At 45.1% G+C, this 12,417-nt stretch overlaps 1 protein-coding gene across 1 annotated transcript in view; it reads right to left on the bottom strand.

The window, feature by feature from the left end:
• The window catches only part of NPHP4 (nephrocystin 4), a 355,418-nt gene that overhangs the window by 200,765 nt on the left and 142,236 nt on the right, over positions 1-12,417 (bottom strand). Inside the window, exon 11 of the mRNA XM_075328429.1 lies at positions 5,656-5,794. Within this exon, the coding sequence (XP_075184544.1) occupies positions 5,656-5,794 (139 nt within the window). The remainder of the gene's footprint in view (positions 1-5,655; positions 5,795-12,417) is intronic.

Genomic DNA, 12,417 nt, shown 5'->3' with positions numbered 1-12,417 from the left:
TGCAGTTATCAGAGCTCCTGTGACATCACTACAAGGTGCAGTTTTCAGACCCCCTGTGACATCACTATAATCTGCAGTTATCAGACCCCTTTGACATCACTATAATCTGCAGTTATCAGAGCTCCTGTGACATCACTATAATCTGCAGTTATCAGAGCTCCTGTGACATCACTATAATCTGCAGTTATCAGAGCTCCTGTGACATCACTATAATCTGCAGTTATCAGAGCTCCTGTGACATCACTATAATCTGCAGTTATCAGAGCTCCTGTGACATCACTATAATCTGCAGTTATCAGAGCTCCTGTGACATCACTATAATCTGCAGTTATCAGACCCCTGTGACATCACTATAATCTGCAGTTATCAGAGCTCCTGTGACATCACTATAAGGTGCAGTTATCAGACCCCCTGTGACATCACCTGCAGTGATCAGAGCTCCTGTGACATCATCACCTGCAGTGATCAGAGCTCCTGTGACATCACCTGCAGTGATCAGAGCTCCTGTGACATCACCTGCAGTGATCAGAGCTCCTGTGACATCACCTGCAGTGATCAGAGCTCCTGTGACATCACCTGCAGTGATCAGAGCTCCTGTGACATCACCTGCAGTGATCAGAGCTCCTGTGACATCACCTGCAGTGATCAGAGCTCCTGTGACATCACCTGCAGTGATCAGAGCTCCTGTGACATCACCTGCAGTGATCAGAGCTCCTGTGACATCACCTGCAGTGATCAGAGCTCCTGTGACATCACCTGCAGTGATCAGAGCCCCTGTGATATCACCTGCAGTGATCAGAACTCCTGTGACATCACCTGCAGTGATCAGAGCCCCTGTGATATCACCTGCAGTGATCAGAACTCCTGTGACATCACTAACTCTTTCATTGTGCATGTAAGATTATTTAGCTATGGCTGTGCTTTGCTAGAGATCCCCTGTTGACCTATGGACACTGATCAGTGTGGTTCTCCGCCTGCACGAACACCATCTGAAATGAGCACTTCAGGCAGTGTTCACGTTTGTATTTAAGGCAGGATTTCAGTTCACCACATCACCGAAAAACCTAGACCCCCTTCTCTTATAATGAGGTGCACTATCAGAGGCCGTCAGTGTCCTTGTGCCTTCTTTTATCAATGCTGGTGTGAACAGGGCCTTGGCCTTTCACTTTTTACTATGCTGGATGTGCTGTATTACGTTCCCTGAGCCTCGCAACACAAAAACTTCAACTCACACTTTTCCATCAATCTTTCATATCCACTCTAGACCACTTGTGAGGTTATTTATCACAGAAGATAGAGAGCCCCCAACCATGCAGTGCGCGGGCATGTTCAGGCAGCCAGGTAGTCTATAATGGGCACCGGCAGTAACTTCTCATCATGGACTGTCAAACAAGCCTTGCGCCCCAATGATCCTAAAAACTTGGGTACATCCTGCAAACTCCATGACATTAGATACAGGACTAAGGTTCAATACATCTGACATGGTATTTTGTCCCCAACTCCTCTCCTACTAATAAACTTCACTTTTCAGAAATTTAAAGGGGTTGTCCATTTCCATAAAAAATGGAGCTTTTAAAAAAAAAAAAAAAAAACAATAAGCATTATCATACTTACCTGTTGAAGCGCATGCTACTCCAGCGCCACCCCACGCTGGGCATTGAGTTGAGTCTACAACAGGTGACCTCTGCAACCAATCACTGGCCTGAGCATCACCAGTTAGCCCAGTCACATGTTGTAGGTGGGACATCGCCACTATAACAAAGACTATCAAGAAGCAGTGGAAAGGTGGCGCTTGGGTATCAGGAGCTTCAACAGGCAAGTACTGTTCTATTTTAAAATTTTACCTTAGCCTAATTTTTAAAGAAAACAGACATCCCCTTTAATCAAAGATGTGATTCAACCCTTTTGAGGAAGGGTGGTATTAAAGTGTCACTCCCCAAGGACTTCACCACGTCTGCTTTAAACTCTTTTTCTGAAAATAGGTATAATAGAGGATGGGAATGAATGAATGTCATCACTGTAACAAGTGCAAAGAATAATAATAATAATAATAATAATAATAAAATAATAAGCTACGTATAAATCCCCCGCTACATGACAGGGTTAAAAAAATAATTTCACCGCAGACGAACTCGGAAAGTCTTCTACTTTTCAATATCATCTCCTAAAACTAGCTTGACTGCGTGCACAAATCATTTCACACGGAGCTGTACTCTTTTGCATGAACACACGTGGAGATCTTTTATTTTCGGGTCTTTGTGATCAGCAGTGTCCATTCTCCATGTCTGTATCAAAATGACTAAAAAAAAAAAAAAAAAAAACTTACGTAGTCAAGTTCCTGCGAAACGCGCCGTAGAGATCTATTCACAGGGACACACTGCCCTCTGGTGGCAGAACATTAAATGACAGATTAGAAGAAATAATTACAGTCATTTTTAATTGGAAGCAAATAAAGATAAATTGTTCTGATAATTAAAAAAAAAATACACAAAATTCTCTTTGCCCAACTTTTCATACGATGACGGTATTGATTAATGACTTTGCAGATTTAATCAGGTTTTTAGTTTGCAAAAAAAACAAACCATGACTTCTTTTATGGTCTAATTTTTTAAAACAAAAAAAAAACAGCAAAAACATAAATATAAATGTTAAATAAGGAATAAAAATAAAAGGTAAATGAGTGTTAAGTAACTATGGCAAGTTTTGACTTTCACAAGTTTCTCCAAGCTAACAGCGCAATAAATTGCCTATACAACGGCTGACATGACATATCAATTAACCAAATGCACAGGAGAATCATGGGTCATTCTGAAATGAAGCAGCGCCATCTGCTCAATAATGTTGCTATCAAACTTCTAAACTCTATCCATTAACTTTTGGCTGCAAGATGAAAAATAAGGGAAAAAAAGGAAAGGGATGAAAAAAAAAAAGCTAGAGATAATTCAAGTCAAGTACAAAAAAATAAATCTGCAAATTAAGGGGGCATTCCAATGTTGACAAATAAATGTCACAAGGGGTGGCAGGGGATAACAGGGGACCAGGGCTCCTAAACTGGCCCTCAGGCTAGGGGGGTCCTAGATATCCCTGATCTCAGAGATACATTTGATGGTGATGATGTCTGGGCCGCCTAACTATCCCTGCTTCTGACCAGCCCTGATCTAGTACCCCCTCCTTCCTTACCCCAAGGGGTAGCCCCGACAGGATTGTGTGAGCACCAACAGTGATAGACAAACAGGGGCCGGGGCTCCTAAACTGGCCCTCAGGCTAGGGGGGCCCTAGATATCCCTGATCTCAGAGATACATTTGATGGTGATGATGTCTGGGCCGCCTTCCTATCCCTGCTCCTGACCAGCCCTGATCTAGTACCCCCTTCTTCCTTGCCCCAAGGGGTGGCCCCCGACAGGATTGTGTTGCACCAACAGTGATAGACAAACAGGGGAAACCAAAATCTATCACACAACACGCTCATACAGAGTAATCAGACAAAAAGTGATAAAGAGGGAAACCAAAGCTGGGAGGAAATAACCAGACGACAGGAGGAGACACAGTAATTCACCAGACTGGAAACCAACAGCACACGGACCAGTGTAGCAGAAAGCTATAGTCGGCATAGGAAGACAAATCACTCCATCTTAAAAAGGCGGGGAGTAACTGTGATAGGTCTCCCACAACATGTGATCCAAAAAGTAATCAGCGGGCTAACAGAAATTAACTCCTGCTAGTCGATCACTAAAGAGCAAACAGCTGGTCGATGCCCGAGCAGAAATTATAGTGAGCAGTGTCAGAGACTGTGGTCTGAACAGTGTCTGATGCTGCCATGAGACTCGGCGACTTTAGAGCAAAACACTGTGCAATAATAAAGCTTATTCATTGTGAAAAAAAAGAAACACTCTTCTAATAGAGTTGTATCAATCACTCAGTTTTCAAGATCTCTGCTTGCTGGCATTTAATAGAAAGCTTTAATATTTGCTTCCAGGGACTGTTTGGATTATGTGAAGATCACATATTTAGTGTACATTTTTACTAAATCCATTGGTTCTCAGCTCTATTTCTATTGACACCCAACTACGAGAAGTTAGCTTCTTCTTATGATTGGGATCATCACTATACCTCAAAGGAAAGAACAAAAAAGAGGTTTCTGACCAGTTCAAAGTTTTGGCTGGGGGCAGGCTCAAGCTCCACCCCCTAGCCAAGGGGCAGGGCTTAGTGATATTTTGTCCTATTACGTACAGGGTAGAAGTGGGAGGCTTCTGCTGCAGGCAGTTGTCTTATGGCCAGACACAGAACAGTACATGAGGGGTGAAGGGGGATAACTGAGCTCCTTAGACATAATGAGAACATTTCTTTATGTATTTTTTAGTATTAATTGTAATGAGACAATAGAGGAGAAAACAGAAAAAGGAGATTAAGGGAAGAAGGGCAAAATATGTTATAAAACTTTGGGGTTGGCATGGTGGCTCAGTAGTTAGCACTCTACGGTGGCTCAGTGGTTAGCATTGCAATCTTGTCGCACTGAGGTCCTGGGTTCAAATCCCACCAAGGACAACATCTACAAGGAGTTTGTATGTTCTCCCCGTGTTTGTGTGGGTTTCCTCCGGGTTCTCCGGATTCCTCCCACACTCCAAAGACATACAGATAGGGAATTTTTGATTGAGTCCCAATGGGGACAGTGTTGCCAATGTATGTACGGTACAAAAAAAATTCTGGGATGTATCAAGACAAGCATTGAATCTATATCAAGAGAGGTAATTATCTCCATATACTCTGCCCTGGTCAGACCACACCTGGAATACTGTGTACAGTTCTGGGTGCCCCAATTCAAGAAAGACATTAATATATTGGAGCAAGTCCAGAGAAGAGCAACCAAGATGGTAGATGGTCTGCAAACCACGTCATATGAAGAATGGCTAAAAGAACTAGGGATGTTTAGTTTGAAAAAGAGAAGGCTGAGAGGAGACTTAATAGCGGTCTACAAAAATCTGAAAGGAAGCCACATTGCAGAGGGAACTACCCTATTCTCATTAGCACAAGGAAGTACAAGCAGCAATGGGATGAAACTTAAAGGAAGGAGATTCAGATTAGACATTAGGAAAAACTTTCTGACAGTGAGGGCAGTCAGGGAGTGGAACAGGCTACCACGGGAGACAGTGAGGGCAGTCAGGGAGTGGAACAGGCGACCACGGGAGGTGGTGAGCTCTCCATCAATGGAAATCTTCAAGCGGAAACTGGATAAACATATAGCTGGAATGATTTAGGAAAGCCTGCACTCGCAGGGGGTTGGACCCGATGGACCTGGAGGTCCCTTCCAACTCTACCATTCTATGATTCTATGAATTAATAACGCTATACAAATGAATCTATTTATCTCTTATTCAAAGGATAGGGGATAACTTCCTGATCACTGTGAGTCCGACCAACATGGTCCACACAGATTCCGAGAACCAGGTGAATGGATGGGAGATCCGCCATGCGCACTGCCTATTCATTCATTCTAATAAGAGCGCTAAAGATCAGTTGAGTACTGCGCTCCGCAATCTCTGGCGCTCCCAATAAGAATGAATGGAGCAATAGTGCGCCCAATTGACCTCTGCTCCATTCAGCCGGGGCTATTCAGAGTCCCGCTTTACTTCAATTGACCACATAAAACAATCTTACCATTCGCCATGGATACTTTTTTCTTTGACTGACGCAATTCCTCGGGCAAACTTTCCACGGATTCTGCCGTATCACCCATCTGATGCTCTGAGCGAGCATTAAAGCTAAAGTACAAAGTACCGGCTTCAACTTGCTGCACCTGGAAAAGAAGTGTCAAGTTTTAGATGGAGCCACACATCCGACCGATGCTTTGGTAAGGGCTAGGGGGCTGCAAAATGGGGGTAGGAGCAGGACATTGCCCAACAAACAAATATCGATAGAGAAAAGACTTAAAATAACTTAGATTAAAAAAATAAATAAATAAAATAAAAAAATAAAATAAAAATCTTGAACCAGGGGGCAGAAGTCCATGTGGAGAAGGAGATTGAGAAGGAAGTGGACGTGGCGGAGTGGATGGAAGAAGTGGATGAAGAGGTAGCCAACACTATTTTTGTGGGGGGGTTTTATTTGGGGTGGTCCTCGAAACACTGGGAATGGCAAATAGAACGAACAAACTGCAATGGAGTATAAAAATTGTTGGGTACAGATGGCATACTTCTTTAGTCAGCCAAAAAATACGGACAATACAATAGGATAAAGAGTTGCACACTAGTCACAATGTATAGGAGAATGATGAAAAGCAAAACTGCTATGGGAATACTAGACTGAAAAATACAATGAACTATCTGAAAAAAGTGAAAAACATGAAAATGACATGTGCATAACTAATATGAATAATAGCAATGAGAGATGATTAGCCATTGTATGGATCAATGCAAAAGAGCCCCAAAACCAAACGCCAAGGTAATCTCTATTTTCGGGGTCCCTAGCCTATATGTAACCTCACCTGCAGTTAAAAAAACTTGCTCTATATGGGAAGCAAAGGACCAAGCTATATATGTGAAGTGAAACGAATGGCTATGGGTGGGGCAGGGTTCTCAGACAAAAAGTGCATACTAACTAAAGAATGTGCGTCTGGAACACCAATGGTGTGAACATGGTCTAGTAGCAGTTAGCAGTTTTGCTTTTCATTATTCCCCTATACATTGTGACTGGTGTGCAACTCTTTATCCTATTGTATAGTTATATATTTTTGAGTCTTGCACCATGTTCACACCATTGGTGTTCCAGACGCACATTCTTTAGTTAGTATGCACTTTTTGTCTGAGAACCCTGCCCGACCCACAGCCATTTGTTTCACTTTACATATATAGCTTGGTCCTTTGCTTCCCATACAGAGCAAGTTTTTTAACTGCAGGTGAGGTTACATATAGACTAGGGATCCCAAAAATAGAGATTAACCTGGCGTTGGTTTGGGGCTTTTTGGTATTGATCAATACAATGGCTAAACATCTCTTATATTCCTAATATTCATAGCAGTTATGCATATTCCCTTTTCATGTTTTTCACTTTTTCAGATAGTTCATTGTATTTTCCAGTCTAGTATTCCCATAACAGTTCTGCTTTTCATCATTCCAATATACATTGTGACTAGTGGTCAACTCTTTATCCTAGCTCTGACATCTTGTGTACTTTTTCAGGTACCTCTGCACCACCAAATTCAGAACATTCGCTAGGCAAGGGATGTGCGTCAAACTGGCTAGGCCAAGAGTTGCTATGACATTTCACCAGTTATTGCACACCACCAGGCCAGGCTTGAGGTTCAGGGACACCAATCACTCATCGGTCAGTTATTTGATCCCCGTCCACAGCTCCCGCATGGTGTGGGATTTGTCTCCAAACAGATGAACTTCAGAATAGACTGCTTTGTTTACTCCTCACTGTGCTGAAGTTAATAGTGCAGTTCTTAAGGGTACTTTACACGCTGTGATCTCTAGCAAGCGAGTGTACCCGCCCCCGTCGGTTGTGTGACATGGGCAAATCGCTGCCCGTGCCACACAACATCGCTTCCACCTGTCACACGGACTTACCTTCCCTGCGACATCGCACTGGCCAGCGAACAGCCTCCTTTCTAAGGGGGCAGTTCATGCGGCGTCATAGCAACGTCACACGGCAGCCGTCCAATAGAAACGGAGAAGCGGAGATGAGCGGGACGTAACATCCCGCCCACCTTCTCCTTCCGCATTGCCGGTGGACGCAGGTAAGGAGATGTTTGTCGTTCCTGCGGTGTCACACACAGCGATGTATGCTGCCGCAGGAACGACGAACAACATCGTACCTGCAGCAGCAGCGATATTAAGGAAAGGAGCGACGTGTCAACGATCACCATTTTTGGATGATTTTGCGATCGTTGCTCCTTGGTGTTACACGCTGCGATGTCGCTACCGGCGCCGGATGTGCGTCACTAACGACGTGACCCCGACGATATATCGGTAGCGATGTTGCAGCGTGTAAAGCACCCTTTACTCTCAGTGGAAGAGGAGGCGGTGAAGGAAGCGGAGTAGCAAGAGTCAACACGGACAGAGACGTCCAGCAGTCCTCGGTGGTGGTAGGACATGCGCCAGAATGCCTTCTGCCTCTGGCCCAACCACCGCTACATTTACCCACTGGGCAGTTAGGGAAATATAACATTCCTGCCTGTGCTTACTGGTTGACGTCTAGGTAGTTATGTGGACTGATGGCGATGTGCAGTGCACACCTGATTTTATCCGCAACATGTTCAGGCATGGCTATCATGGAAAAGTAGTAGTGGCTGGGAACCATGTACAGTGAGACAGCCATCAATATCAGCTTTTTTAAAGGTGTCTGTCTCCACCAGCCGGAATGGCAGCATTTTAAAGGCCAGTAATTTTGAAATACTGCAATTAAGGACCAGGGCTTGTCGGTGGGTAGAGTTGTATTTCCTCTTTTTTTCTCCAGGGTTTGGGGCATGGAGAGTTGAACCCTTCCATGGCACGGTGTGGAAATGCTTTGTGACACTGCTGGTGGTGGTGATGCTGTCACATCCTCTCTTTGCGGGGCTGCAGGTGGCCCTGTTGATTGTGAGTGAAAGGAAGGGGCCGAGACTGCAGCAGAAGAGAGCAGCAGGATCCTCAGATCTCTCCTGTTTTTTCGGGTGTGTACTCCACTGCAGCTTGTGCTTTGCAGTCAGATACCTCGTCATGCAGACGGTGCTCAGGTTAAAAACATTTATGCCTCACTTCAGGGTCTGACAGCACACCGTACAAAATACCTGTCTCTTATCGTTAGCACATTCCCTGAAGAAATGCCATGCCAGGGAGCTCCTTTGAGCTGGCTTTGGTCTGCTCAGTTTGTCGGCACGGTGGTCAATAGTAGCCAACTTACTGGCTAGGGGTCGTCAGATGTACTCTCGTACCCTACTACCTCTTTTGCTGTGCAGCTGGGGCAGCGTAACAACCTCTTTTTCCTCCAAGTTGAGCACATCACTCGGAAGGCCTTTCATTCCATGTGGGGTCTAGGATTTCATCAACCCCACATCATCTTCCACTTACTCCTCACCCCTGCACTACTTCCCAGTCTGCACAGTGCTGAAAGCCACAGAAGTTGACACCTGTGTTCCATCATCCTTAGAGATGTGCTTCTGTGGTCGGCTGACCATGTACACTAGCCCTCCTACGTACTCATCCTACAACACCACAAGTGGTTGGGCATCAGTGCACTCAACCTCTTCCATTTCTGGGGTAGGGCCAGGTGGATGGCCCACGGAACTCCAGCCAGCGGAGTCATCAAAAAGATGAAGTAACTGCTACATGACTAGGGGCTCAGACTGCCTGACTTATTTGCAAGGGGGTGAGGTGGAAGACATCCCATGGGCCGCAGGTGCAAACTCTCCCCTTTCAGCAGGGGACCTTCATGGAAGAGAAAGTGAAGGAACTGGACGCACGCTCCGCCATCTAATCTAAAACAGCCTCTACTTGTTCTGGCCTGACAATTTGCGCAGCGGTGCTCAAGCCTACAAAATTACGCAGAAAGTACAGTTATGTACCTGCAACCATGGAAGGTGTTTCATTTGGGCGCATAGCAGGCACAGATCAACCACATCTTCTCCCTATGACAGCTCCACAACCAGCAGCATCACAGTCTTGTCTCCTATTTGATGCTCACCACATTCTTTGCACCCCAAAAAAGTGCACAGTAGTGAAAAGAGAGTGACAAAGTTCCCAGCAGAGTATTACACTGTTATTGCACTCTGCACCAGGCTCTATTAGAGCACCCTGCACCAGGCTCAGAACAGAATGGTGGCACCACTCGCAATCCAGTGTTTATACAGGCTGGGTCACATGGTGTCCCGGCCAATCACAGCCATGTCAAAACTTGGCATGGCTATGAAGGCTCCAGAAGTGCCCACAGCCAAAAAGCTTGTTGATTGGTTGTACTGCAGCCTTTCAACAAACTTGATTTGGCATCCGAGCCCGAACGGTACAATGGACATCCATGAAAAGTGTGTATTCGGAGTTCAGCACCGAATACTAGGTGTCCAGTATGAACCCTGAACTTTACAATTTGGGTTTGGTCTCCACTAATGTGTAATAGTGGGAAATGACATAGGGAAAAAGCATTGAACACATGAAAAAAGGGAGGTGCAAAAATCCATGGAAAATCATGACAGCATCTGAAATCTATCAGTAATTAGAAAGAAATCCTGCCGCTTAGTGAAATATAATATGATCTGGCTCAACTGGTGGACTATAAAAAGGTGTCTCATTACCAGAGTGCCACACAAGAAACATCTCATGATGGGTAAAACCAGTGAGCTGTCTCAAGACCTTTACAACCTTTTTGTTGCAAAACATACTTATGGCATTAGTTACAGAATAATTTCGAAACTACTGAAGGCTCCAGGGAGCATTGTTGTGGCCATAATTCGGAAGTGGAAAAAACATAATTTCACCATAAACGGTCCATGACCAGATGCTCACTGCAAGATTTCAGGCAGGGGAGTGAAAAGAATTACCAGAAGAGTTGTCGAAGAGTCAAGGACCACCTTTGGAGAGCTACAGAAAGACCTGAAATCGGCAGGTACAGTTGTTTAAAAAAAAACCCAAAAAACAATAAGTAATGAACTCAACCTCCATGCACACTCATCACACAAGACTCCATTGCTGAACAAAAAGCATATTCAAACAGGTTTAAAGTTTGCTCAACAACATATAGACAAACCTGTGAAATACTGGGAGAATGTAGTCTGGTCTCTGGTCAGAGCAGACCAAACTTGAATTATTTTGGATGCCAAAATACACACCATATTTGGTGGCCAAAAGGCACCTGCATATCACCCTCAAAACACTATACCAACAGTCAAGTTTGGAGGTGGGAACATCATGGTGTGACGCCGTTTTTCAGCATAAGGCACTGGCAAACTTCATATAATTGGAAGAAGGATTAATAGACAAATGTACAGAGACATTATGGATAAAAATCTGCTGCCAACTACCAAGAAGCTGAACATGAAACAAGGGTGGACATTTCAGCAAGACAATGATCCCAAACACACAGCAGCCAAGGGAAATCTCCATTGGTTTCAAGAAAGAAAATATATCTGCTGGAATGGCAGAGCCAATCACCAGAGCTGGATCCAATAGAAAATATATGGAAGGAACTGAAGCTCTGAGTTCATAGAAAGAGCCCAGTGTCAGGGTTCGCCTCCCTGTCCACATGGCTAGGGGGCGGAGCCTTCTCTCAAGCCTCACTTCCAGACCCTGGATGCCTTAAAAGCTGGCATTTCCAGTGAAGCAGTGCCGGCTATAAGCTTAGCACTGCTTTGCCTGTGATTGCTGGTCCTGTGAGTGATATCCTGATCTGTCTGTTCCTGTGCCCCCGTGCCCTTGTCTGTGGTCCATCCCCTGGTCGTCCCTCCTGTCCTCTGTCCCCTCTCCTATTTCCCCACTCGGTTGCTTCCTTTGGTACTGACCTTGGCCTGACTTTGACTCCGCTTTTGCTCGTCCCTCCAGTCCTGCTTCTGCCCGTACGGTGTTTGACCCAGCCTGTGTGATTATTCCTTGCATGCTCTGCAGCTCTGCTTCTCAGCTGTGCTTTGAGGTAATGCATGAGAACGCTGTGCATTCACTTCCTGTTTCTCATTGCTCTGTGTAGTGTGTTATGCTACAGAGCTCTGGCTCCCCCTGGTGGCAGCATTACAGTATAGCCGGCACTGGTTCACTGGAAATGCCAGCTTTTAAGGCATCCAGGGTCTGGAAGTGAGGCTCAAGAGAAGGCTCCGCCCCCTAGCCATGTGGACAGAGAGGCGAACCATGACAGTTTTATTCTGCCGATAGAGATACGCATATTATGCATGTTCGCTCAGTATTACAGAGATTACGTGATAACCATCTGTTTGCCAAGCTTGAAAAATGTGTTTTCTCTGTTCAGGAAATAGCCTTTCTTGGGTTAGTCCTTTCTCGTGATGGGTTTAAAATGGACCCAGGAAAGGTGCAGGCTATCGTGGATTGGGTGCAACCCAGGGATATCAAGGCGCTACAACGCTTTTTGGGTTTCGCAAATTATTATCGAAGGTTCATTAAGGGGTTCTCTCAAATTGCCAAGCCATTGACTGACCTTACACGGAAAGGGGCAGATCTGCAGAACTGGTCGCAAACGGCTGTCCAGGCCTTTCTTGAGTTAAAGGACCGGTAAATGTCCGCCCCGGTCCTAGTACAGCCTGACCTCGAGGCGCCGTTTATTGTGGAGGTGGACGCCTCAGAGGTGGGGGTGGGAGCTGTTCTCTCTCAGGGCCCTGCTACTCTGACTAATCTGCGACCATATGCGTTCTTCTCCAAGAAATTCACTCCGGCTGAGAGGAACTATGATGTGGGTAACCGTGAATTATTGGCGGTAAAGTTGGCATTCGAAGAATGGAGGCAT

The sequence above is a fragment of the Anomaloglossus baeobatrachus genome, chromosome 11, assembly GCF_048569485.1.
Source record: "Anomaloglossus baeobatrachus isolate aAnoBae1 chromosome 11, aAnoBae1.hap1, whole genome shotgun sequence".
Classification (NCBI taxonomy): Eukaryota; Metazoa; Chordata; class Amphibia; order Anura; family Aromobatidae; genus Anomaloglossus; species Anomaloglossus baeobatrachus.
Note: the sequence above shows the minus strand (reverse complement) of the source record. Positions and strands in the feature narration are given on the sequence as shown.